At 51.8% G+C, this 27332-nt stretch overlaps 8 protein-coding genes across 8 annotated transcripts; 5 read left to right on the top strand and 3 right to left on the bottom strand.

The window, feature by feature from the left end:
• Positions 1-541: 541 nt before the first annotated feature.
• Positions 542-3116, top strand: PG986_001186 (Integral membrane protein; the record flags this gene model as incomplete). The annotated part of the gene is made up of 8 exons (XM_066837408.1): positions 542-632; positions 776-885; positions 940-1146; positions 1222-1334; positions 1398-1595; positions 1717-2035; positions 2111-2856; positions 3065-3116. The coding sequence occupies 8 exons, from the start codon at positions 542-544 to the stop codon at positions 3114-3116; spliced, it is 1836 nt and encodes a 611-aa protein (XP_066706301.1).
• A 76-nt stretch (positions 3117-3192) lies between these two features.
• On the bottom strand, positions 3193-5064 carry PG986_001185 (uncharacterized protein; the record flags this gene model as incomplete). Its single annotated transcript, XM_066837407.1, has 5 exons — positions 3193-3353; positions 3453-3667; positions 3724-3896; positions 3966-4807; positions 4860-5064. The coding sequence occupies 5 exons, from the start codon at positions 5062-5064 to the stop codon at positions 3193-3195; spliced, it is 1596 nt and encodes a 531-aa protein (XP_066706300.1).
• A 2836-nt stretch (positions 5065-7900) lies between these two features.
• On the top strand, positions 7901-9172 carry PG986_001184 (uncharacterized protein; the record flags this gene model as incomplete). The annotated part of the gene is made up of 1 exon (XM_066837406.1): positions 7901-9172. The coding sequence occupies one exon, from the start codon at positions 7901-7903 to the stop codon at positions 9170-9172; it is 1272 nt and encodes a 423-aa protein (XP_066706299.1).
• Positions 9173-9718: 546 nt separating this feature from the next.
• On the bottom strand, positions 9719-10327 carry PG986_001183 (uncharacterized protein; the record flags this gene model as incomplete). Its single annotated transcript, XM_066837405.1, has 1 exon — positions 9719-10327. One exon carries the CDS (start codon positions 10325-10327, stop codon positions 9719-9721), a length of 609 nt encoding a protein of 202 aa, XP_066706298.1.
• An 804-nt stretch (positions 10328-11131) lies between these two features.
• Positions 11132-15179, top strand: PG986_001182 (uncharacterized protein; the record flags this gene model as incomplete). The annotated part of the gene is made up of 4 exons (XM_066837404.1): positions 11132-11795; positions 11855-13089; positions 13148-14158; positions 14214-15179. Coding segments are annotated over 4 exons (3876 nt in total), but the record flags the coding sequence as incomplete, so codon positions are not given.
• Positions 15180-16018: 839 nt separating this feature from the next.
• PG986_001181 (uncharacterized protein) lies at positions 16019-16795 on the top strand (the record flags this gene model as incomplete). The annotated part of the gene is made up of 2 exons (XM_066837403.1): positions 16019-16091; positions 16161-16795. 2 exons carry the CDS (start codon positions 16019-16021, stop codon positions 16793-16795), a joined length of 708 nt encoding a protein of 235 aa, XP_066706296.1.
• An 82-nt stretch (positions 16796-16877) lies between these two features.
• PG986_001180 (uncharacterized protein) lies at positions 16878-18191 on the bottom strand (the record flags this gene model as incomplete). The annotated part of the gene is made up of 1 exon (XM_066837402.1): positions 16878-18191. The coding sequence occupies one exon, from the start codon at positions 18189-18191 to the stop codon at positions 16878-16880; it is 1314 nt and encodes a 437-aa protein (XP_066706295.1).
• Positions 18192-20754: 2563 nt separating this feature from the next.
• Positions 20755-25443, top strand: PG986_001179 (fatty acid oxygenase; the record flags this gene model as incomplete). The annotated part of the gene is made up of 7 exons (XM_066837401.1): positions 20755-20772; positions 20832-20977; positions 21108-21858; positions 22024-23495; positions 23723-24032; positions 24150-25046; positions 25090-25443. 7 exons carry the CDS (start codon positions 20755-20757, stop codon positions 25441-25443), a joined length of 3948 nt encoding a protein of 1315 aa, XP_066706294.1.
• Between the last annotated feature and the right edge of the window lie 1889 nt (positions 25444-27332).

The following is a 27332-nucleotide window of genomic DNA, read 5'->3' as shown; positions in this document are numbered from 1 at the left end:
GGAATCGAACGGTTATGACGATGTCTATCATTGCACATTAAGTATCTGTCTTGCGCAGAGCGGTTTGAAAGCATCAAAGCATGCGAACAATGTAGTGCAAGCTCCACGTTGAACTCTCCTGGGGATACTGCAGTCGGGATACTTGTTTGACGCACTTGCATACACCTGGCCATGCCTCCGAAGCATGACCCCGTACGCTCCAGCCAGCAGTTTCGCCAGAGTCGTGACCGCAATATCAACTCAAGTGCAACATCATGATGGGGGTATTGTGTGATGCAAGCCGACCCAGTTTCTATGCCTTAGAGATGAAACCGCAAGCCCCTGAGTGAACTGGTCAGAGAGGCGGCCTCAGCAAAATGTGCAAAAAAAAGCAATTACCTCCCCCGATTGACTCCAGTGGCGTTTCTTTCCTCCAGCCGATGCGAGGAAGCAATATGACAAGTGATGAATCATCTACATTTCGCTGCCGGACGAGGCCAGAATCCATGTTTCCATTGGCAAGAAACGCAGAAAGTCCCATTCTGCTGTCAACGGCCGTCACATGGTAGATCACTTGACGGCGGTCTACACACTGAGGGGACGATGCATTGGCTTCAACGTCTTTCCAACGGGTGGCGCTGCTGCACACAGACGTATGCGCGATCGCGGACCGGATCGTGCATTGGGATTTGCAAAGCACTCCGTTCAAGAACAAGCAAGCTATGTTATCCACTTCCGCAGAAACGGGAGCAGTCGAAACTTGTTGCATCTGTCTGTCTGCATAAATGGGATGCAGATTCCCCTTTGCAGAGTCGCGCCTCTCCACCCGAGCTGATAGTCTCTGCTATAATAATATTCTTTACCTGGTGCATCGGAACCACCACTGAGGCATCCAGAGCTGGCCGGGTATTAATGTCTATTCAACGGTGATAGGATCTGGACGGCGTCCAAGCACCCTAGCCCCGATATGAAGTTCCCGCCCCCGAAGTCATCGCCAGCTGGCCGGTGCCCGACTTCCAGCATCCGCGAGGCCATGGTCCAGCCGGGGAGATCGTGGTCTATGTTCTCACCGCCATCGTGACCGTCATGATCGCTATCCGTATGTATACCCGCATACACATTACCAGAGGATTCGGGATGGACGACGGCTTCATCCTGGCAGCATACGTATGAGACCCTTTCTTACTCACTATACCCGTCGTCTTTACGAGATCGTGCACTGACATATGATGATCGCGCCAGCTTTTCGCGACAGGCTTCACAGGCATCTCTATTCTGGCCGAGCAAGTTGTCGGATGGGGGACGCATATTTACGATGTAGACCCAACCAAGTTCAAGCTCGGACTGAAGATTGTGTAAGTTTTCCCTGTCTCTAGTCTTCGAACTGTTGCACTAGGATAGAAATATCGTTCTAACAGTGTTCGTGAAACCAACAGTATGATCGCCGTCAACCTTTTCAATTTCGCATCATGCTTCACCAAGCTGTCCATACTCTCGACTCTGTGGAGACTGCTGGGTGCCAGTCGGTCGCAGTTGAAGGTATTTGTGGCGATTTGCGGAGTTTTGATCTCGCTCAACTCGGTCATCTTCTGTCTCGTGTCCATATTTCAATGCATGTATGGGAAACCCCTTTTCAGCCCCGTGGACACCCCTTTTCCTCAACTAGCCTCTACAACGACTGCTCGCCTACACATCAATTGCGAAACGCTCCATACTGATTGGCTATGATCTATGCAGACCCATTTCGAATTACTGGAACGTCATGGCCGAACCGCGTAACTGTTTTGACGAAGCCGCTCATCTCCTGGCCGCAGGAATTATCAACACCTTCACCGACTTCGTCGTCGTCCTTCTACCCATCATCACTGTCCTGAAGCTGCAGTTGACTACCCGCAACCGGCTCGTAGTCGTGGGCCTCTTCAGCCTGGGCTTTCTTCCTTGTGGCGTGGGCGCCTTTCGCACGTACATCACCTGGCATATGACTGTTGACTACGACTTGACGTATCATGCCGGGTCCGTGTTTTGGAGTAGTGCTGTCGAGTTGAACACTGGGATTGTGAGTTGTGCTTGGCTACCCTGCCTCCCACTTCATGATTGACGTCTTACTAACGAGACATTGGTATCAAATCAGATATGTGCCTCCGTACCTGCGACAAAGCCTTTCTTCACGAGACACCTACCCCAAGCCTTGGGCATCAGCGCCCCTCCAAAAACACAGTATCTTACAAGCTTTGGGCCCTGCAGAAACCCGAGGATGTCCAGTCCCACCGCCGTCAAGCAACCAGACACGCGGGCCGCTACAGCCGCCAGCGCCAACGCCAGTGCCAACGCCAGTGCCAACGCCAGCGCCAACGCCAGTGCCAACGCCAGTGCCAACGCCAGTGCCAACGCCGGTGCTTTGGCCAACATCAATAACAACACCAACAAAGATAACAATAAAACCGACACCCACGACAGCAACAGCAGTAATGATCGTCATGTTGAGCCAGCCCACCATCGCGCCGAACAGTCCATCTCTACTCTCTGGCTGGACCTCGACCGCGCTCCCAGTCTCGACGATGGATACCCGCTAAGTCGGAAGTCGTCCGAGACTCTACCCACTGCCGCATCGGGATTCAACGATTCCCGAACGTGGACCTGGTCCCGAATCTCGTCCCCTCGGGCTCTCCGGGTCGAGGACCGGCAGCAGAAGGACAAGGAGACGGGGCCGCGGCTCACATGGCTCGGCGATGCGACGAGGCCGAGTAGTAGCAGCCGGGACAGCGAGGATCTCTGCACCAGCGATGTGGAATCCGGGGATTTCCGAGGGGTCAAGACCTACGGCGAACGGGCGAAAAGCCTCAAAAGTCTCGTCTCCTCGGACAAAGTTAGCATGGTGTAAGTAAGCCGGCGACTTTAGTCGTGGAGACGGAATCCGGGTTTGCTTTGGGTTGGCGTTATCGCTTTTGAGCAGGAACAGATGATACCAGTTGATGATACCATGGGTGGAATTTCTTTTTCTTTGTCTACTCTCGCTCGAACATTGATACCATAGGTGGGAAAATTCGTTTCTTGTGTCTACTCGCTCAACCAAACTTATATATAGTACCATCTGGCAAAAGGCACGGATGGTTTTGGCTCCAGGCAAGGCCGCCTAAGCTGCGTCGTCATAAATACACTCGTTTTGACGCAGAGTTCGATTTCCCTCCATGTGAGAATTAGCTATTGTATCAATCAAACCTTTGGCGCCTCCTCGTGGGCAGCCGAGGCGCCGATGGGCTCCATCTCCAGCTGCTTGTCGACATTGCTCTCTACTTTGTTCTGGACTGCCTTGCCCTCAAACATGAAAGAGAGCTCTTCCAGCGTCCTCCCGTATGTTTCGGGAAAAACCATGTCTGAGACAAGTTGCCTGATCAGTACCATCCCCAGGAGTCGAATTCACAAAGCAGTCTGCAGTACTACATGCATGCAGAAAGAAGATGGGGGACACTTACAGACGGTCACAATCTCCACCAGGATCCAGACACAGTAGACGATGTAGTATTTCCACCCGATGCGGTCAAGCGCGATAGGGTTTACGTACGTGTTGAAGAACACGGCGAAGCGAACCATGAGCTGCTCCACCGCGATGCCCTTGGCGCGCTGCTGGTAGGGGAAGATCTCCACGAGGTACGTGTAGGCTAGCGCGTTCCATCCCACATTGTAGAATCTAAGGATCGACGTGAGGCACGGGACACAGGGATCTAGACGGGGATTATTACTTACGGTGAGTAGACGAAGATGAAAACTAGCACGGCGATACCTGCCGATGCCGTGTTCTCCATGGCATACCGCGCCGATGCAATAGTCCAGACCGTGTACACGACAGCCGTTCCAATTGTGCATGTCAGGAACATACGGCGACGCTTGAAGCGCGGAGCGACAAGGGCAATGGGCACCTGTGCCCTTCTAGGTCAGTAAAAGTATGTCCCCCAACCACAGCCAACTCCAAGTAAAGGGGCCCTTACCGCATTGATGAACCCCCAACAAGTGTTGCTGAGGATAACCTTCTGCACCGTCCGGTTGTCCGTGATCCCCACCAGGTTCAAGATCTTCTTCATGTAGAACGACAAGAGCCCATTCCCGCTCCACTGCGTGAAGAAACCCATGACCGAGGCCAGGAAGAAGCGGCGGCGCATGGGCGCGTCGCGCAGGACGTCGGCCCAGACGAAGCTCTTGGCCATGGCCTGCTCCTGCGCGATGGTGCTCTGGATCTGCGCGAACTCGAGCCGGACAAACTCCTCGCCATGGAGGCCCTCGCCGTGGTACTTCTGCAAGACGGCGAGGGCCTCGTCAGCGCGGTCGCGCGACATGAGCCAGCGGGGGCTCTCGGGGCAGAACGGCATGAAGCAGATCTGGCACAAGCTCGGCACGAGCTGCAGCAAGCTGGGCAGGCGCCAGGCCCAGGTGGACGTCATCTGGAACGTGCCGTACGTGACGCCCGCCGCGACGATGGCGCCGACGAACCACGAGGCGTTGAAGAGCGACGTCAGGACCGCGCGCTCGCGGGCGTAGGCCAGCTCGGCGATCAGCGCCGACGCGTTGACGATGGCGAAGGGGATACCGAAGCCCAGCACGAACCGCGACGCGATGAACATGTCGGCGTTGCGCGCGCCCGCCTGCAGGCCCGCGCCCATGCACATGACGAGTGACGCGGCCAGGATGGTTCGCCGGCGGCCGAGGTGCTGCGAGAGGGTGGGCACGAAGGGGATCGCCAGGAGCGCGCCGAGGGAGTAGATGGCCGACAGGAGGCCCAGGCGGCTCTCGGTGGGATTCTCAAAGTCTGTGCGGTGCTCCATGGGTGAGACGCCTGGTTCCGTCCGATCACGGAAAGAATATAGGGGAGAGGGGGGGGTACCTACAGTCTACCCACGATTGCACGGCCTGAAGTGAGTTCATCATGGACGAGTCGAACCCAGATGTCCATTCTACCCCTAATCCACAGGGCACGAGAATGAGATATAGTAGCCTCAGGTTGGGCTTCTGGTACCATTTCATGATGTCTGTTTGAGCGATCCTGGACAACCGAGGATCGCCAAACTCCTCCTTGGTGCCGATGATAGCCATATTGTCGGCAGATGATGCAGAAGCTATATATCAGAGTCTAGGTAGCCTTTGCTAGGGTATGACAAGAGCAGTGCTTGAGATCTAAAGGTCTCGCTACGAGTCATCGAAGCATGCTGCTTTTATATCTCCCCTGATGGCGTTCTATCGATTCCGTTACTAGAGCGCAATGTCCGCCTTTCATCGCCAAGGTGTTTCCCCGCCCAAAGACGAGGGCCCATTGGTTGACGAGAGCGGCGGTTAGGCGAGACATGCTTGGAAGTATTAGCTCCTTGGGGAAACCCTGACCCAATACGGCGTCTTCGGTGGAGAGATCTCCGGGTACCCCAGATCATGGCTGCATGAGATATCCGCAGCAATCAGCCGCGCTGATGCACCCCGCTTGACGGGCCATTCTCTGTTAGGCCTGTGTGATATTGGTGGATTATAGTGACGGAACATTTGCAAGACTCCGGCGCATTTTTATCAGCACCTACTCATCTTTGTCTTTCGATGAAAGGCCGGACAGATTGGACAATCATATCACGTTTTTCTGAAGCTAGGCCCGGTATAGGCTAATCTTCTGGGCTGGAATACATGGATACATTGCATATTCGGACATAAGCCGGCCACCCCTGCTACGGGCCACCCTTCCATCTTATTAACCCTTGCGATCACCACCCTTAAATGTGTATATAAGTTAGCTATTTTCTATCGTAGAATTAATTGAAATACATTATTTTTTTCCTTTTCCTTTTCTCTTTTCATTTATAATAATAGTTAACGAGAAGAAATTACAGGCTGCGATTTAAATTGTTTTAAATAGTTAATTAATTAGATTCGCCGCGAAACTATATAGTGTTTCGCGGATTACGATTTCTGCGCGGATATAAGGCCGTTCGATAATCCGAGAAAAAAATGAGTCTTTTTAAGCCCTCTTTATAACCGAAGAGGCTCGGATTATATCTTAGACCCTTATATAGTATACTCTCGGCGTTTCACTTTTTTATTATATTTTTCGGATCTTTACCTAACGTATATTTAAGGCCGCCGGTAATAACACCGTGTTTAAGAAAAACTAGGTAAAGAAGTTTTATAGGCGTTATTTATTAATTAATTCTGCTCTTTTAAAATTAATAGATTTTAAACGAGTTATAATAACCTCCGAGGAAAATATACGAGAGTTTTTTAATAAGCTTAACTATAACTTTATTCGTAACACCCTTATCGAGTATATTTATAACGTTAATAAAATAAGTAGTTAAATTAGCCTCGGTAATAACTAGATAGTAATCGGTTTTACCGGCTTAAAACGAATTATCGTTAAGGACTTTACTAATCGCGAATAGGTATTAATTATTAAGTGCGTTAACGTAAATAGTCGAGCCCTCCCGCCGTTAATTATATTTAAGGGGTTATTAATTCAATAATAATAGTCCTTAACGGCGGAGGAGAACCTAGCGGCGGAAATTAAGGATTAGCTTTTTCCGGCGTTATTAAAAGGGTGAACGAGTAATAAGCTAGCGCTTATATAGTTTAAAAAGATTTTTATCTTTTAAACTACGCCGGCGCAGAGGGATTAATAAAGGTTTCTTATATTAAATAGTTATTTCAGCTACGCTATTATAAAGTTTATATTAAAGTGCCTAAATAATAAGATTTAGCTCCTCTTCCTTCCTATTTACACTTCGCACCTCCTTTAACCCCTTAATCTCGGCTCCTTCTATATATTAAAAGAAAGGTTCCGCCAGATACTAATTTTCCGCTGCTTAGGGCTTTAAAATATAACGATAAGTAAGAAAGACTTTATCTAGTGCTAATATAAGGCTCGTAAGATAGCCTTTAAAAAAACCAATATACTAAGTAGTTAAAGAGCTACCGGTATCTTTCCCCGTGATATTAATAAGCCCTTAAATAGTAGACTTAAGAGGGATGCGGACCGGCAGGCTCAGGCTAAACCTTTTAAGCTATCACCGATCGATTCGCACGCTTAATTTACCTTTTATAAGTTAATAACACTAACCAGCTCTCGGCAAATTAAACAGCTCACTACCTTGTTCACTAATAATAATATTATATTCGATAGCACTACTCGGCGTTATTTATTTAAAAAGCTTAAAAAGGGTCTTAACACTTTAACGAACTAAATCGGTAATCTAGAGCACGAAAAGTTTATTTTAAAGATAAATTTAAAAAGAGAAAGAGGAAAAAAGAAAAAAAGAGTAATCCCCGACCTTAATTAAAAGTATACAACGATAGCAGATATGCATCGCACACAGAGGGGGATAGCAAAGGATGCGCAGGAAGGTCTAATGGTAACTACATTATCGTCGGCGCAGAACGCCATTATAATTAAATTTAACTTTGAGAGTAATACCGAGAGCACCATCGAGGTATTATACAGTTAATTTAGTATTTTTAAAATTTATTATTGTTTTTTAATTAAATTATTTCTATATTATAGTGTTATTATTATTTTGTTTTTTACCCTGGCCCGTAGCAGGGGTGGCCGGCTTACAAAGGAGTCGAGTGTGTTAGCCAGAATCCACGTAAGGTACGAGACACTGGCTATTTCGCACAATGGCCTTGTTTTGGAGACAATGGCTTTCAGCTGAGGCTATGTAGTCCTTGCATTTATGTATATGCCCTTTGTTCCATTCCCATGGCAATAGAGGGCAAACGAAATGCCTGTTTCTGCCCAGAGTCAAACGTAACATAAGTATATAACAACATGAGTACGCCCCTAGCTTCAATTTGAAGAAGCACTATCTGCAATTGCTTCGCTGATTACAACATCACCGATACACGCAAAATCTCCCAGGAACACACAGGATAACTTGCTGACTTTCGCAAAACGACCATGGCTGACCCTACTGAACGAGGCACCTTCGGGATAGAGTTCGAATTCTTCCCAACTGCCATTGCGCAATGGAGAGCAGCTGATATCCCGGCATATGCAAACACATATACCTATCTCGGATCCAAAATAAACGGGTCAGAGAGCGCCGAGGCACTGGGACAGCTGTACCCTGGCGCATTGGTCGTCCCAAGGGAGTTTCTGGGTAACAAGGGTGTATACATCATCAATAACATTATAAGGCTCTTACGGGAGCGTGGTGTGCACACCAATGATATAGACAATCTGTGTGAGCCTATCCTACCACAAGATTCGGCGATCATCTCCCAGGGTACCCCCTTCAACGCGAACTCCACCCGCGATATCTACCACCGCTGGTCAGTTACAGAGGATGGCAGTGTGGAGAGTTCTAGCACTTACAATCCCGCTCAGCAAAAGCAACGTGACTCCTATCTCGAGGCCGAGATGAAAAGCTGCAACGGGATCGAGCTCATCTCTCCGGCGTTGACCGACACGCCCCAAAGCTTCCAGGAAGTGATGAAGGTCTTCACCATCGTGAAAAGCCTGAATTTCATGCACGTCAACGACACCTGCGGGCTCCACGTCCATGTGGCCTTTGGTAAGCACGGGATAACCATGGTTCCGCTGCGCAAGATCGCCTCCCTCTTATTTGCCCTCGACCCCTTCCTGGCGGCCCTGCGCCCCGACAGCCGGAGCGGCAATAACGAGCACTGCCAGTCGATCCGGAAGTTCTCCAACGCCGCCCGCGGCCACAAACTTGCGGACGCGATCAAGGGACTTAAAAACCCCGGGAAGAGCATCATCGACCCCAAGGAGCCAGACTACTTCGACCCGCAGCCCAAGCCCAACGTGGTGGACTGGGTCCCCATCCCGGACGCGGTGGAGGCGATCAAGTCGTGCAAGAAGCCCGAGGAGGTGGCCTGGCTCCTGACGACGCAGGGCCGGGCCAACTACGACTTCAAGAAGTTCCTCGAAGGCACGATCAACCCGACCATCGAATTCCGCGAGCACGAGGCGACCCTCGACACCCCCGAGGTCGTGGCCTGGAGCCGATTCTGTGTCCGCGTCGTCCGCTACGCGGCGCTCAACATGACCGACGACGAGCTCAACGAGATCGTCATGATATGCCATGATGTCGAGGAGAACCCGAGCCCGGATAGGTTCGCTCTATGGGAGCTTTTTAAGATCATGAAGCTCGAAGATGAGGCCGTTGATTTGAGAGTCCCTCGTCCAAAGCCAAGCAACAGGGCTTAACGCCTTTCTTCGGCCTTGCGGTAAGTAACGTAGTTCCCCATCAATCGGAGGAAACGAGTTGAGTAATATCGGAGGATCTTTGTTCTTCGTCACATACTGGGTACGTAAGAGAGATATGCAATGAAATTATATCTAAACTGGTAGCTACAACCAATATCGTCTAGGAGCAGAATATAAAACCAAATTTGGAAACCAACGGGAAACAAGTCGTGAAAAACCCCGGTAGTGAAATAAGAGAAAGGGGGAAATGGACCAACATTCCCTTCGATCAATTACTCTAATTCCCGCATCAACCTGCCATTCCTGATCTTATGCCTTTTCTTCATATGCCGCCAAAGGTTACCAGCCCTACAAACCATGGGGCCAAAGCTGCCACATGATCAAGCGAGCTGTCTTGGTCGTGTGGCAACTGTACGGCGGTGGCTGTTGGTGGCGCCTGGCTCGTGGGGGGGTACTGCTGCCAGTCGAGTCATCGGAGGGGCTGGTAGGGTTGGTGGTAGGCGGAGTATCGGCCGTATACGGGCTTGATTGAGGCGAGGTGGCCGCTCAAGCGCAGCTCAACATCATATCTGTAGCTGTCAATGTGTCTGACAAGTGCAAATCTTGATAGTAGCCTGCCTCTATCGAGCCCGAAACGGCCGGCTCTTCGACGGTAGGCATGACTGGGATTTCCCTCAAATTCTGGGTATCGACAGGGAACGAACGAAAGGGATCAATGACAGGGCCCAGATAGGGAAGTATCCATGGACTGCCATAGGATACGGGGCCTGGGGCACTCAAGGTTCTTCCATCCAAAATGCTCGGGGGAACCACCGAGACCTGACCAGAGAATAACGGTTTATATGGATAGCAGCCATATCCGTTGAGACCGATGGGTCCGTTCTCGGAAGATGGCTTGTTATCTGTACCAAAGTCGGTAGATAAGGCTACCCCTGAAAGTGACGGTTTACTGGTTCTGTAAGCTGTAGACTCATGGAGCTGTAGTGTCTCTAATGGGCGTTGTAACAGGGGATCTAGCAGAGTCGTCGTAAAAATGTCGAATTCCTGGGATATAGGCAAGGCTTCCATGTTACCTTGACCAAAGTCTGCCCAGGGTATGTCCATCGTCTGAAGGGATGCGCTTTCCATGTTGCGCTTGTAGAACGGTTGCTCCATTTTGGAATAGAAAGCTGTAACGACGCCTTATTATTGTTTGTTATGTATCATTCGGAACTTGAGTTCTCGTCGGAGCTAACCTAGTTGATATTGGAAATTGCTCGTTGGAATTGCTTATCACAGGCTTTAGTGATTAAGCGGCGAATCTTTTAACGTCGTACTCACAACCTGAGAGTTGCCGACTGACGTCACTGGGACGTGGTGATGTTCGAGTCGGATCACTGCCTTGGTAGCAACGTTTCCGTCTCATTTGAATCTTGATATGTCAGATTGTCATTATAAGGGCGACGCACACTAAGGAAGTTGTGAGAAGCGCGTGACTTCGTAGAGACAATAAGTCGAGCAAACGGAGAAGCAGAAGAGAAGCGCCGCACTCAAAGCATACCGGACTAATGCACTTTTTATGAAGGCGCAGCATAATGCCACACGCATCCTCAGCCGCAGGGCTTTCTAGAGATCGACATTTTCCGGCGCTGCTTACAGACGCTCTAAGACCAATTGGGTGTGGCCTCGTGAAGCTGACATGCAGCTGGAAATACGGAGGAATACGGAGGCGGGGAAGCGAACCAATGGAACCCACAGTTGGGGGCCATGGTGGTGGTGGGTGAGACACGGTCATACACAGCAATCTCGTAATCAAAGGACTTTCGCGCGGCGCAGCCTGACAAGGCATCTTGATCTGTCATCTTAAAGAGATGAGAGCCTTTAATGGTAAAGTTTCGCACCACCAACCGCCAAAAGCCTGCTTTGAGGCCCAATCAGCTATGTCAAAAATTCAGTGTCCCGGTTATCGATCTAACCACCATGGCGGACCAGGAAGCAGCAGGACCCCACGCACGAGGGCTCGCGAGGGAGGTAGCACGATATGATGGGGTCGCGACGTTTGAAGGCATGGATAGTCAGGGGGAAACCTCCATCCGCAGTAGCCTCTCGCACTGGGACCCCGAACCGGGGTTCGCCCATGTGGACGGCGAGGTCGGTGGGTCAGGCTATAATGAAACCAAGACCGACATCATTGCCGTTCCGTGTCCGGGTGCATCGCCCGTCGAGACATGGATGCGCGAGCCTCTACCAGACGGCTATTTCGGGCATCCAACCAACCGAGAGTTGGAGTCCCATCCCGCCCTCAAAGAGTTTCAGGGCCATACGATCTTGTCTCCAGCCATCAATAGGCCGCTACCCAAGGCGAAGCACCTCTGGATCCGCCAGGGCATCAGACGGGAAGTCAATACGGCTCGCGTGATGCTCTACAGGCACCGAGAACTGGCAGAGGGCCTTACTCTTGACGACTTGGCCGAAGACTTGCTCGACCGGCTTCGAAAGACCAGAGACATGTCACAGAACCGACCCATGTTCTTCATCTGTCACAGCATAGGCGGTCTCGTGGCGAAGTTGGCATTGGCGAAGGCGAGCGGGAGAGAAGACATGCGCTGGCTCATCTTCCACACACATGGCATGACATTCTTTGGTACTTTCTCCCTGCAAAATTGAGCCTTTTTACTGCTCAGCTGCTAATGACTCAAACAGCAACTCCCCATCTTGGCTCCAGCTACTTATCTATGCCTAACCTGAGAGAGAGCATCCGGCATCTGCTTCACCTCTCGCAGCCCTGGCCGAGGTCCATAACTGAGGAGCTGAGACTCAACCACAAACATTTGCTGCGCATCCATGATGTATTCCGAGATATCGCGAGCGAAATGCGCATCTGGACCTTTTACGAGACGAAGGACTCGCAATTGTCTGGCCTGGGGTCCTCGGACTTCGACGAGGTCCACTTCAGTGCCCCTTTAGCGTCCATCAAGTCTAGTTTGCTCGGAAGCACACACGAACAGCCATATTCTCTCGATATCACCCACGCCGATTGCGCATCATTCGGACCGGAACACCTCCAGATCATGCATGCCTACCTCTTGGACCTTGCGGAGGCTGTGAAGAAAGCGCAGTCGATCAGTTTCCAGACTACACATCACCCACTACGGTTAGGCCAACACGTCATACTCGAGCTGATAGGGTTCTATGAGGATCCAGATCCCGAGTCCACTTCTGATGTACGGCTATACGTGTCCAAACACCATCTGGACGAGTTCTTGGATAAGGGCCCTGAACGCTGTTTGCAGGAGCGATTAAACGCTGTCGCGGCCAAGCAGCATTATGGACCGAACCGATTTGCTTCAACAGCAAACGACAGCATCCGTTCTGGTGCGCTGGGAATCAGGAACATGGTCCAGGGCTTCTTCGGTGCCTTGCCAAGACCCAGGAGCTCGCAGTCCCATCTAACGGACGAGGAGGGGAGAACCTCCCCAGAGATAGTCGTAACCAGCCACGCAACAGAAAGTTCCTCAGGCAACGACAACCCATCTCAAGCGGGGGCAACTGCTGTTACAGGGCGGGCAAGGGGACTAACAGTGCCTCCGCTGTCAACCCCTGGTTTTGGCCGTCCTTCTAGCCGAAGCAGCAGCCGAGGCCGTAACGAACGCACTAACAATGACGAGACCAATAGGAGCCTATCGGACCCTGCCGGTGTCGAAATATCGCCTCGCACGATACCATCTCCATCGGAACCGCGACAGTTAGAGGAAGCACTGTCTACTACTCCCGAGGTCGAAATTCGGGATCTCGCAGCTCAAGGAAGTGACGACGAGCATAAACTGAACCATGCCTCAGCCCTTGCCGACCTCACGGCAGGCTTCTCTAGACCAGATCCAAATAAGAGAAAATTCATGTGGATCCATCTGCCATTTAACAACCCTTATTGGGTCAAGGTAATGAGCAATTCATCATACCCTTGGGCGCTGATCACCACGCTAACATGACTGATAGAGCATCTTCAACAAATTAGCTGAAACCCGACATCAAACTTACTCGAAGCTTCTCCGCAATGAGAATTGGGTCGACAGGCATGTTCGAGGCCGGCATGCGCAGGCCCACGCTTCCTATGTTAGACCAGGCTGTGATTACATCAGTTCCGAGAGTCGTAAGTCCGTCCATATTTCCTTGCCCAAGAATGAACAAGTGACTGGCGTCCCAGACTCGCCCCGGCCCTCATCACCAAGCATCAGCGGGCGAAGCAGTCCCGGTAGCCCTACGCCGTCACATTTGTACTTGTACCTTCCTTATCTCCACTTCGATACATACAAGAACGTCATCAAGCGCCGCAATGCCATCCGGCGGCGACTGGGCCTTGGTAGAGCCAGGCCGGTTCCGCAGGATATCTCCGAGGAGGAGTCCCTGGAGATGCGTGTGGCCTGGGAGTTTATAGGCCATGACCCGCCGTACAATTCACGAAGGACGCTGGATCAGTACGGCTATCCATCTCTTCGCGACACCTATGCGCGGGATGACGACCAGATGCTATACAAGCTGACCAAAGAGCGCGTGGCTCTCACCAGAAGCAAGAAACGCCATCTGATAGGCGACGCTCTGACTGCAACTTCTCCTGCGAGCCGGCTGGCCATGTTCTCCAATCGAATCAAGAAAGCCGATGCCATGCTCACGGACGACGAGTCCCAGTCCTCGGATGATGAAAACGAGATTCTGGATGGAAACCTACTCATGGTCGATCAGCTGTGGCTGTGGGCCGTCGACATGACGACACTGACCACGTTCTTTCCCAAACGGGAGTCGCATCCATCTGAGGGGCCCATGTTTCAACAGGCGGATCTGAGAAACAGCGTCTACAATGAGTTAAATGGGGACTTGACGGGGAGATGCGACAACGCACTGGATCTCGCGGCCTTTACTGCACTGCACGCCGTGACCGTGCTGCTCGACCGAACGTCGCACCGCGACCTGGAGATCTTTCGTATCTTTGAGGAAGCTCTAGGAGTGTTGGTAAGTTGATATGAGGGTATAAATGGGGTATGTCGTTAAACTAACATGCGCATAGACCGAAAGAATGACGTTCTCCCTGAAGCGGTTTCGAATGCAGTCGTTCCGAGACAGACTGACCGACGAGTCCGCCTCCTCGGAGCTCGAAGATAACCGAGCCGAGTCGATCAAGAAGCGACACAAGCGGGAGCTCGAGCAGTCGGAGCGGGAGAACCGCGAGAACACCTCGGCGCTGCTGGAGCTGCGCGACATGGACGACGAGCTCAACACGATGGAGAACCTGTTCCTGGAGCAAAAGACGACGCTCGCGCACATGAAGGAGATCTACGACCGGCCCGAGCTCCAGCCGCACACGGCCCACGGGCGCGCGTACCTGGACGAGGCGCTGCAGCGGCTGGACGAGTACGCGCAGCAGGTGGGCGGGATGCGGCACCGGATCGAGGCGACGCGGGCCGACTACGAGAAGCTGCTCGAGATGGTGCAGCGGCAGGCGCAGGTGGACGAGGTGCGCTGGAGCCGGCTCCAGACCGAGCTGGCGAGCACGCAGAACCTGTCGGTCATGATCTTCACGACGTTTACCGTCATATTCCTGCCGCTCTCCTTCTTCACCAGCCTGTTCGGCATGAACACGCAGGAGTGGGGCGGCGAGGACGACAACTTCGTCTCGCTGCGCACCATCGGGGCCATCTCGCTGCCCGCGTCGGCGCTCCTCGTGGGGCTGAGCCTCGTCGCCGCCTTCAGCAGCCGGGTCCAGGCCGCGTTCAAGTACCTGTTCCGGCACGCGCGGGCGGGCGTCGTGGACGCGAAGCACCAGCTCGGCCGGATGCTGCCGCGGGTGTCGAAGGAGGTCAAGCAGCGGCGCGCCCAGGTCAAGGAAGATCGCGCGAAGGATCGGAGGAGAAAGAAGGAAGTCGAATATGACTTTTGGGAGACGGTGCGGCGGGAGAGAAGGAGCGAGTACCAGATTCCGGATTTGAATAGGAAAGGGGCTGCTCTCCGACGGTTGCAGGGGAGGGGGACTATGGTGCGAGAGAGAAAATGACGAAAATCGCGGGTAAGTCGAGAGGTATTCAGTTTGAATAGATAGTCACGTTAGTAAATTCGGCACCCGAGCTGGACGCGCACGAACTTGATGGCATGCATGTTCTACTATTGCCGTGCGGCGTATGTTTTCTACGTGAACTATGCGGGTCTCACTTGGCGTCGAATCAAAGTTTGGCGTCCTCATTTTGGGCTTGGGGCCACATGAGTACTTATTAGAGTATAGGTCAGACTTGATTAAAGTAGTCAGGGGCCCAGCATAAACATTAAGTTGATACGTAGACTGGCCCCTGAAAAGGGGGCTGGGGTGACAAATTTCCGGCTACCGTCTCTGAAGTCAATCAATCATGAGTCAGTTGCACTTCGCTTGATAAAATGCTGAAATGAATTCGCTGTAGAGATGGGGTTTCAGAAACAGCACAACGGGCCGGTATGCTGAAGCCTTTACCCGGGTACACACCACATGAGTCGGCAGTGGCATGTCGGCGGAAGCTGAGAGATGCTTTGAGTGGACGCACGTTTGCAGGCAGTGGGTCTCCCGTTCGTGGATTATTTTGACGCCGAAGCAGCTCCGAGGGCGGTGTCGCAGCCGCCACGCCGCGAGAGTGTCAGGGTGCGTCATTTGCAACGACCGCTTCTTTTCCGTGCAGGCATTGCAGTTTCTACATCCAGCCAGTTTCCAGAACGCATTTCAACTAGAAATTGTACCATCGTTGCATTCCCTTAGACTTTGACTTACAGTGGATCGCATCGTTCTAGAACCACCGTCGAAGTTAACCATTCTTTTTGCTTTTCGTCGCTGACGTCATCGCCTCTTCTATCATGGCCCCCAACTCCCGCATCATTCTCACCCGTCACGCCCAGGCCGAGCACAACGTCGATCTCGACTACAGCAGTAAGCTCCCATTGACTCATCATCCAATGCCGCCCGGACATAAATACTGATGCGATCTGCACCGACCAGTCCTTGATGCGCCCCTGACCCCGCTGGGCAAGAAGCAAGCCTTGTCCCTGGCGCGCCTGATCCCGGACCTGCAGAAGGAGGCCGACCTCGTCGTCTCCTCGCCCCTGAGGCGCACCCTGCAGACCACGAAGCTGGGCTGGGGCCCCGCCGTCGAGCGCCTGGGCGGCACCAAGAGCGTCATCTGCCTGCCGCAGGCCCAGGAGTGCAACGCCCTGCCCTGCGACACGGGCTCGCCGCGCGAGGTGCTCGAGGCCGACGCCGAGTTCGCCGAGTTCAACCTCGAGTCGCTGACGCCGGACTGGACGAGCAAGCAGGGGTTCTACGCCGCGACGCCCGAGGCCCTCGCGGACCGCGCCAAGTGGGTGCGCCACTTCCTGCGGGCGCGGCCCGAGAAGACCATCGTGCTCGTCTGCCACGGCGACATCCTCCGCCAGATCACCTGCACGCCCCGCGGCGGCGGCCCCAGCACCTACATGTGGCGCAACGCCGAGGCCCGCATCTTCGAGTTCGACCCCGCCTACGTCGAGCGGGACGAGGCCTACCTCTACCAGCGCGAGGACGTCGCGGCCGCCGGCGGCTACGCGCCCACCAGCACCGAGCTCGACGTCGAGGAGGCGCTGGCCAAGTTGAACTAATATGCCGAAGATTACTGGCATGGATATAGAGCATGGACACGATGTAATGAAGCTATATAGATCTCAATAGTGTAACTTAGAATCATGGATGGGTCACAAATGACATGGGCTTCCTGACCAAGTGCTCTTCACATCTGAAGGTTTCCAATTCCTCCCTGGGCAGATGCTTGGCCTTCGTGCGCCGTCCGTAAAAGTGAAAGCCCCGGCTATGGACAATGTCCTCGAGCACGGCGAACACCGAGACCCCCAATCCGGGTGTCGAGGGTCCGAACCTGAGCTCCAGCTCGTGATGCGGGAAGACGCCGCCGTACCCGGGCGGCAGCCAGTGCAGCCTGACGAAGGAAGGCCGACGCCCCCTCCTCACATCGGCGTTGTCCAGGAGCTGCTGCAGGCAGATGTCGTACAGCGTACCCATGCGCAGGCCGCCGCCTTCGCTATCGCCCTCGCCATCGCCCTCACACTCGGGCCCTTCCATCTCGGTGGGTAATGGCGTTTCCAGCAACCCGGAGATCCGCCCTGATGTTATGGGTTCCTGGAAAGCCTCCACCATTTCCCGGCCCCTCAACCCTGGGTTCGGCATAGGATTTCGTCGGTGCGCCTCGTGCATCTCGTGCCACTCGGGCGGCATCGCCGCGGCCGGTCGGACCAGCTCGAGGCCGAGCCCCATCGAGGCCGGCTGGCAGACCAACATGCGGCGCCAGCTGGCCCCCGCGCGGGTGAAGGCGTCGCGACGCTCGGGCGGGAATAGGGGGACCACGGGTAACTTGGAGTTGGAGGAGGAGGAGGAGCCCGAGCACTCTCCCTGTTCCCCGCTGCCGCCCCCGCCGGTTTCTTCCTCGCTGTCGGAGTCATAACCGTCCTCATCCTGCCGGTAGTCCCGCCGCGCAAAATGAAGGAGCCCGGTCAGCGACAGCGACAACACGGGATGGGCCGGGAACTGCCGCTGCGGCGTGGCGAGGGAGCGAGGCGCCAGCCCCGCCCCCGGCTCGTCGCTCGCCGTCGTCGTCATCCGCAGCCACTGGGGGAAGCAGTGGGTCAGGAGCGGGTTGATGGCGAAGGCGGCGCGCAGCTCCTCGGGCGCCAGGCCCTCGCCGGGCGCGAACGGCGGCACCGGCTCGAAGTACAGCAGGCACTGCAGCAGCGACGAGGCGCGGATCAGGTCGCGCCAGAAGACGCTGACGCGCTGGGCGAGCAGGACGGCGCGCATGTCCCCGCTGCCGGCCAGGATCGCCTCCAGGAGCTCGGGCGTGTGGAGGACCTGGTGCTGCGCGGCGCTCGGTGCGGCGCGCTCGGTGGAGCTGCTGGTTGTCCCTGTCGTTGGGGATGGTGGGGCGGCGGTTCCGCCTGGTGGTGGTGGTCTAACGACGGCCCAGGCATGGTCTTGATCATGAGACATCGTTGTTGGATTTGGGTTTCGACCAGAGACGAGGATCTGCTGGGTTGGGTTTGCTTCAGTCTGACGATCGGCATAGTGCGCCAAGGCGAGGCGGTGCACCGTAAGCTTGTGGGAACATCCAATCGCGGCCCCTTGTCGTGACCCGCCCACTACTTTTAATTTTACCTTTCGCAAATCAAGGTGTAACAATCCTAAACGTACGAGAAGTCTAGTTTCGACCTATCTATTTCACTCTCTTCACTAGAACGACGAGAGATAGGAGCCGACTGCTGTCCATTCACAATCACACTCACACGGGGTAACAAACATGACTAGGTCATGGGTGCAACCTGAACGAGATTACTCCTTTCCTCGCATTAGCGACGTCGCCGACCTCGGCGACTACGCTTGCCAATATTCTACTCGGGACGACGTCTTGTCCTATCGTCGGGCATGTCAGGAGCAATATGTAGATGGAAGAGTTGCACAGGCTCAGAATATCACCGAGGAAAACAGGTTTAAAAGAAACTCAGTGAACCCCCCACCCCCCTTTTCCATCATCTGAGATGTATCTGGTTCACGTTGGACATCATCGCGCATCATGCATGATTGACTTTATTATTGGGTGCCTTTCCATGCAGCATCGCTTACTGTAGCAGCATTCAGATTCTTTTCCGAGCGAGTGGCTGCAGCTGCCCACGGAGTGGTGGTTGGTTGAGCCAAGGTTATCGACGAGGTGCATATTGTGGCGTTCCGCATACGGCCAATCACTATACCCCCCGGCCCCCTGCTTTCGAGAATCCGAGTCCCGGACCAGGCCACTTGACATCTGCGACTGCAAGCCACCTGATCCAAAAACGCATACCTGGAAGCGTCTCACGAACACGTTTCGATGTTACCCCAGCCCTCTCGCCCCTTTTGGGTTTGTGCCAGATCCGATCCACGGATAAACTCGTATCTGGCTTCTCGTCATCCATCTTCCGCATCCGGCATAAACTCTCCGCCTCCGCGTTTCCCACCAGCCTACCCACCCGGTGGCATGTGACCTCTCTTTTGTGCTCGTACAAGCCGTCCCGAGGCCTGATATCGGACCCCTTTTCCTGCCTCATGGAAATGACTTGAGTCAACGCCAGGTGGTCACGGTGGTCGTACGAGTCCATTTGTCCCTTACATCGTGGCTTGCGCATGGACGATCGCTCACCGCATCAAGCCCCTTCCACGAGACCGCCACGGTACCTGGCCTTACTCCAAGCTGCCAACCCGTGAAAAATGTTGGTTCCGATGGTTGTACAAGTTCCCATCTGGCTTTTTCCTTCTTTCGCCAAATAATCGTGCCTCACAGGAAGGTTCTAGCCCTTGGGAAGGCGCAAGCCACTTCCATCTGAAGTGGATATTGTGGGGGCGTAAGCCATCAGGTCGTGATGGTTCGCCTCGGAGCAATTGTTGGCTCTGTGGCTATTGTAAGCCGTGGCCCGGCGCCCACGTACCTGCGTCGATAGTTCGACTCGCCACCTGGAGTGGCCTTGAAGTTTGTCGAGGGGTATCATTTTGTTCGTTGTACTCCTGGTCATGATGAACAACGATGAGCAATGGCAAACCAAACTTGGCTGGGGGCCGTGAGGGAAGAATAGGTGACAGTGGGGGACGGCCCGGGAGACACGGATGCGAGAGCGCCCCCATACCCCTCGAAAGTGTGCTAAGGATCACCCAGTCCGGTAATGCGTTAGTGATCGCCTGGACTGCCGAAAGGGAGGAGTGGATCCTTTACCCGCCCTCCTAAACCAGGTTTCGGGGTTCGTGGCATGCCGGGAAGGGAGTAGGGAGGTGGTGGGTGCGCTCCATGTCAACCTCAGCTAGACCAGGGTTTGCTACTTCCTGACCACCTCCGACCATTGTCATGTCGGACTCGCAACCGATGAATGCTACGATGCGACACGGGAAACAGTATAAATCTTACCAGGTCATCCTCCGGGCCTACCCTTATGAGCTTTCCTGCTTCCCGTATTCAGGCACACGATTTCGAACCATGGCCTTCGAACCTCTCCTTCAGACTACCATCACCGTCGCGACTTCTACCTACCTACCCGTATGCGTCAAATAATGAGTTTGACACGAAGCATGTGGCGGGGGGTGTTGTATTGTCTTTCCCGTTACTTTCCTCTCCTCCAGGTACTTCAGAGTATCTCCGATTGAGATCATATACTCGTTCTTCTTAGTCGAGGTGGCTGCTTTGCAAGGTCCTTTCGTCGAACAACTGTTCGCTACGATACACCGAGTTCGAGGGCTCTTAAGTCATCATGGCGATATCTGCTTAGACTCGCATCTGCAAGTCCTCTTCCCAAAACCGCGTCCGTGGCCAAGTCCGTGGCGAACAAGCACTCTACTGGCGTTCACCAAACCTCTCCCACCATCAAGTGCCAATACTGCCGAGCCTAGTTTTCCCCTTTACCCTGACTCACCAACGAGGGCCTCCCTGCCCGATGCAGCACTAGTATTCGAGATCCTACTGGCAAGAGGTGTTGCCATACGAGACAACCCAAGCCAGGTATCGAGTCTCTTCCTACATTTTGCAGCATTGACAAGCATGGACAGATCGGGATCGGTAAGCTGGGTCGCAACTGCTACGTGTGTCGAGGGAAGCAATACTAAACAGCCTCACAGTGCAACATGAGTGGGCCTACTCATACGCGCAAACCACGCCTGCGGCTGTTACCCCTTTACGGCCAGTCGTCCACAGAAGAAGCCGCTGTAAGGCAGTTCAAGAACGGTCTAATAAAAGACGACAAATTCGCCACCTCGGAAGCATGGTTCCTGCCTCCGGGCGTTCGCCTTCTGCTTGTAATGTTCAACCGCTTTCATAACTTATAGCCAGCGGGCTTCTAGTGTATGGACAATCATCGACGAGCATCGGAGCATGTCCTGACATGATTGTCCCAGTATCAATGAGGAGTCCGACCGGTTCCCCGCGAAACTGTCGCAGGCCGAGAAAGACGAAGCTGTTTACCGACTGGCCCGGCGCATCACTTGCCGTCTGTACATCAATATCATCCTGAATGACTATTTTCGGACGTTGCTGGGCGTAAACAGAACCAACGCAGATTGCAACCTGGAACCGGAAAGTCTTACTCGACGAGCTCTACCGCCACTCAGCAAACCGTCTAAGACTAGTCCGAAGGAAGGCTATGAGGCTGCCGTAAGTCTCGTCGTTGGCAACTGGTGGAAGAATGCTTTGTCAGAAGCAGATAACGACTATATGGCGACTCGATACAGCAGAAGCACATACCAAGCTAAACCGCCAAAGGCAGATGCAGTAGTCAATCCAACGGAGGAAGATATGGCACATGAGCTCCGCCGCTCAGTTCAGAGCATCGCAAGTGCCTACAGTACTAATCGGGTGCCCATCGCGTTCCGCAACTCGCAAATCAAAACCGTTGCTCGAGCCCGAGAGAAACAGCTGCCTACACTCAACAACTTCCGGCAGATTATAGGCTTGCCTGCGCACGATACTTTCGAGCATATCAATACAAGTCCACTCGTCACCGCCAAGCTGAGGGCTCTATATGCACACCCGGACGACGTCGAACTATATCCAGGCATGGTTGCCGAGCAGCCCCCGCCTAGTAACGTGTTCGCAACAAATGTTGCAAGGAAATGGTCATGGATTGGATCGACAGTCACGCATGCGGTTGTACGTGATACCTTGGAGTTGATCAGGGGCGATCCGTTCTACACGGATGACTGGAGCCCAAGCAGCGTGACTAACTGGGGGTAAGTGCCTGCCAACCTCTCCTATTTCTGGGTGCTCTGTCATGCCTTCTGGGTCACACGAGGATCCTCTTGACTGGCCAAAAAGCAATCGCCTATCGAGTACAAGGATACTAATCTGGGAGCGGCTACTACATTCATTCCCCTAAGCAGGGAGTGGGTGTACCGCCGCGCAGTCTTCTGCAACAGATACCACGAGTCTTCTTCAGATCAAAATGTCGAATACGGATGTGTGATGCACAAGCTATTACTCCGCGCCTTTTCGAACCACTTCTCTGCGGACAGTGTCTTCGCCCACTTCCCGTTTGTGACACCAGATGGAAATCGCGCCATCCTGGCCAGACTTGGCTCGGACGCGTATTACTCCTTTGAGGCTGCGGATGGAACCACGTCAGCACCGACTATCTTCAGTCTAGAAGCCATCGCCGGAAGTGCGCAATCCTATGGAATGCCGCTGGGGCTTACCGGGGTCCTGGAGACTTCAAAAACCATGCTTCCAAATGCGTCCAGAGAACTCCGATCCGTTGTGAGCAGGACCGCAAATAGCCCAAGGCATAAACCCATCGAAATCGATCTTGTGGATCAAGTCATAGCTCCTTACTTCTCGGGGCTCTTCTGTTCTCACTTCTCGATGAAGTTATCCAGGACCAAGTTCGATGGCTTTCTCACCACTACGGAAGTATGGCAGGCGATGAAGTCGATATATGAGCCTGCGTGCAACCTGGATCCGGTGTACTCCCTGGACCTAAACATAAGAGCGATGGATGCCATGGAGCAGCTTCGAGTCCAATATATAAAGTCGAAGAAAGCTCGCACGAGAAAAGCGTTGAGAGAAAGACTGTTGTGGAACTGGCCGGACTCCCAAGACGTTGACCACAGCGTGTGCCCGGCTACCAAGATGGCCTGTCACCAGCTGGTCAGTATTCAACAAGTCTTGGTGGAGAGCATTGAGTATTTCTTGACAAATGGAAAGATGCATCTGGGAGAAATCCAACAGCTATCCTTGGGCATGAACGACGGTCACCCCAACTGCGCTAGAACGACCGGATTTCAGGTGCTTCACTATCTCCTTGAGGGATACCGATTGTATCTAGCTGCGGATGGGCGCAGCTTTTGGCGGAAGCTGACGACTTGGAGTCCTACCTTCATCAATGTCTCGGCCTCTGCCAGGAACAATGCCACTTATCCAAATCCTGGGGCGTTGGTTCTTAGTAGAAGTCTGGAGTCTTACGAAAACATTGGCGTAGGGAAGACACTGCTCAACCTCCTCGCTACGCAGCCAATGTTGACGTTGTTCCTGGAGCTAGCTACTCTTTCTAGATGGGAAGTGGTGGACAATCATCAGGGTCAACCCCGGCGAATCAACATACCAACACACCACTGGGGTATCGTGGCTGTGGATTATTCTGCGGACGTAAGCAGCGAAGTAGATTGGGACTTGCTGGAAGATCGTGACGATCTTGAGGACGGCAACTGGATATCCGTCTCAGATGATGAGAATAAGAGCGGCAATGAGATGGTGGAAATATGGGAGTCACATCCACGGGGTGAAGTAACCCTGTATGTAACTAGAGACGGTGGTCAACTGAGAAACATGCCAGAATGGCTGCCTGTAGCCTGGAATTGCAACATGGACAGATAGAAACATTCAAAGGTGGATGAATACGTACAATTTGCTGTGGCAGATGCCTACTGTTCCCCATCAATGCTGCCAACCTTTTTCTTTCTTTTTTTTTCTCGATACAAGGCCGTGCGTTCCCTTTGCAGGTCCCCTCGTTTCTGTGTAGTGAACCAAAGCAGATCGTGTTTTTGCAATCACACAAGGCTCTCTTCACAATCCAATCATGGGATTTGTCTTCCCATTCGTCTTTCGATACCTCATCTGAAGCACTGGACGCGGATTGCTCGACCTTCCATCCATTGACTTCCATCAGCTGGAAAGAGGTTGCCGTTTCCTATCTCTTCCATTTCACTTTCCATCCTGCGAACCGTACCAACCTCAATCACCTGTCCCTTCTGGGAGCGCCATTCTACATCAACCAGCTGCCTTCCTTCCTGCAGCAGGATACCCATTTCACCATCAAAACACGGGAATGTGTACGAACCAGCCTGAGTGCAAGTAGATGAAACCAATTGTTTCATCATTGTTTCTCATTCTTCCATCAATCCCCTTCGGTTTGTGGTTGCAACCTACTTTGTCCTCCAACCTCACAGCAGATTGGCCCACACCCGGCTTACCATGGCCGCCGACTTCTCCAGCAAGCAGAGGACCGATGGGAACTCCCCCCCAAGGACATGAACCCGAGTACATTGAGTGGATCCGCCAACCTGCCATCTCTTGCAGAAGTCAAGCCTGCCAATCAGCTACAATCACTTGTCGACAAGTTGGAAGTCGCCTTCTGTCTGGACACATGCCAGTCGAGTGAGACACACACCACGGCAGAAGAGTTCAAGCAATGCCCCGAGCTGAGGGAACACGTGCGAAAGGCCGTGTTCCGAGTCTTGATTGCTGGCGCTGCTCTGGCAGGTGCTTACACAGAACCATTCCTTGAAGCGGAGAAGGCTGGCAAAACCCATGTGAACGACGACCCAGAGCTCTGGAAGAGGTTCCCCATCTACGACTGGGGCGCTAAGGCTGACTCAAGAGGGCCAGCATTCAAGCACATTTCAGCATGGCTGGTCGATGACATTCTATCTGACGTCAAGGCCCAACACAAACTGACGGTGGAAATCAACCAGCATGGCAGCAAAGACAACCTCTGTATCTCAAAGAGACCTTGTGCCTACAAGTCGCCTGGAAGAGACGACTGCATCAGTCGCCATCTGGTCTACAGGAATGTCTTGCAGATGCTCTGGGTCTATAGACACATGTGGGGCGCAATCAATCCGGATGCATACCCACACGACTGGGGAGCACGCTTTCCTCGCCAAGAGCAAGGCGTTCATGATGACTTGTCAGATGGCAGCTGCCTCACAGTCCCTATCGTTCTTTTTGGAAGCTTCCGAGTCCAAGACGTCGAAGTTCATCTCTTGTCTTCGCAATCACACAACACTTGGGATGCCAACCACGACCTCGAAAAACTCCTTCACGAACCGGCTGAATACTCAAGCGTCCGCACTGACCAGTCGGTGCACTCTCTGCTTAGATGGGCAGATGTTAATTATACCAATGCCAGGTAGCCGCGACCTCCACCATTGGAGTACACCACTTGACATCGCCTTCCTGGATTATGTTCTCAAGCAGTACGCAGGGGCACGACTGGCCAGGGAGTTGAAGAGTATCATGGTTCCTCCCATGCTAATGTCGGGTTATGACTCGCCGGATCTCGCCTTTTACCTTTCCGAGTTCCTGCGTTCATTCAGCGGGTTTATGGGAGCCGACGAACTGCCGCGTCGAATGGATCGGGAGACCATGATGATGACGCAGTGTGCATTCACGGTGGGGTGGAGCCTGAACGAGAAGGAATTATCCTCCTGCGATTATATTGGTGCTTCGGTCCACTTGTGAAGCGATGACTGTCAGTGCTGCATATGAACCATGAAACTGCCTTGCCACGAGGATGGCCACGAACTCATGGGGTTATACATTTGCACAGGCTTTCTCTTGCATAGAGGAATTGCGAACAAGAAGAGTATGTTATGTTAAAGGTTGCAGGCATAATTCTTCTTGCCAAGATCAGGGGGCTGGTAAGATGCAACCCCTACTGGCTGCCCCCCCTTCACTGACCCCCCTAAAATAGATGTAAAAATCAACAACAACAGCAATAGATAGGTTAATTGAGCAACATACACTGTATTTTAAGGTCTGTTTCGGCTCGTACGCACTATAATAGAGTCACCCTTACTACCAGCTCGATTTGCATCAATTTCCACCACCTTACCGGCGCCCCTTTTCGGCTTTTTCCTTAGCCTTCCTTTTTTAACGTCCTCTTAAACCTCCCTAATGTTTACTATATAAATAAAGCCTTTATTAGGGTCCTTATTAACCTTCCTCTTTTTTTAAGCCCTTGTTTTCTTTAAATTTACCTTTAAACCGGCCTTTTCCTATTTTAACCGGCCGATTCGAGCTATTAAATTATTAATACTCTTACTGAGCTTTTTTATAGTAACTTTTTAATTAAATCACCGGTAGTGATTTTTATATTAAGCATCGCAGCCCTTAAATCTTTAACCTACCAGCTATTTTTCGGCGTCTTAATTCTTCTAGCCTTCGGTTCGGCCGGTTAACGCGTATCCTCGGCGGTAATAACCTCGTTAATAGCTTATATTATATTAAAACGCCGGAGTTTATTATTTATCGGCTTTTTAATATTAAAGGGATAAATACTAGTTATTATTTATTTATTAGCGATAACTTTAAAGGTAAAGGTTACTTTACGTATTTTAACTTAAGTTTAAAAGAAGTCCCCCTTTTTAATATAGCTATTATTAGTAATAACGTATACTAAGTCGAGCTCCCTTCGAAACCTTTTTTTTAAGACTTTAAAATAATTAATATTTAAAGGCTAGAGTATATAAGAGTTATATAATAATAAGTAAAGGAGCTATACTTTAACTATTAACGCCGTTAATATAAAGTTATTATTAATATAATTTTTATATTTATTAAGAATTAAAAGCCTTTATTAATTAAAATTATTAAGCTTCGTTAAAAGGATAAAGATCTTTTTTTAGCTATTTTAAAGCTATAAGATTAAAAGTTTATCCTTTTAATAACGCTTTAAAGGCTTAGTTCTTATACTTATAATTAATCTTATCCTTTTTTTAAAGGAACTATTATTATTAAACCGATTAGCCTTTAAATATAATTAAAAGCGGTAAAATATTATTAATAGTATTAATACACTTTAAAATAATTATTTACTCGCGATTAATTAAGTCGTTCCGCATTAAACTTTAATAGGCGGCAGGTTCGATTATTATAATACCTTCCTTTATTATTATTATAATTCTTATTTTATCGGCGTTAAATTTAAATTAAGGGGGTATACTATTAATAATAGTAATGTTAAGCCGATTAAAAAACCTTCGCATAGCCCCGTTTAATATATATATAAAGCGCCGAAAATTTATCGCTTTAGTACGTACAGTCTTAAAAGCTAAATAACGTTTTAAAAAACGATATACCTATTACTTATCGATAAAGTAATTAACCTTTTTTATAAGGAGAATACGTTAAGTATATATATAAAATAGCCGGTATATTAATACGTAGCTTAGGTTAACTTAAAAAAGGGCCTATTTAATTAAAAAAGTCTCTTTAATAGGGGTAAAGAGTTAAAGGGCCTTATACTTCTCTTTTTTCAAAGGTTAACCCCTAAGTTAATTACGAAGGGTACCCTTATTAACGTTATAGTTTTTAACCGCACGGTTAATACTTCCGCCGAGCAGTACGGC

The sequence above is a fragment of the Apiospora aurea genome, assembly GCF_038362705.1.
Source record: "Apiospora aurea strain CBS 24483 chromosome Unknown utg000001l_segment0_segment0, whole genome shotgun sequence".
In the NCBI taxonomy this organism is placed as follows: domain Eukaryota; kingdom Fungi; phylum Ascomycota; class Sordariomycetes; order Amphisphaeriales; family Apiosporaceae; genus Apiospora; species Apiospora aurea.
The sequence above is the reverse complement of the archived record's forward strand: the minus strand, read 5'-3'. Positions and strand labels throughout refer to the sequence as shown.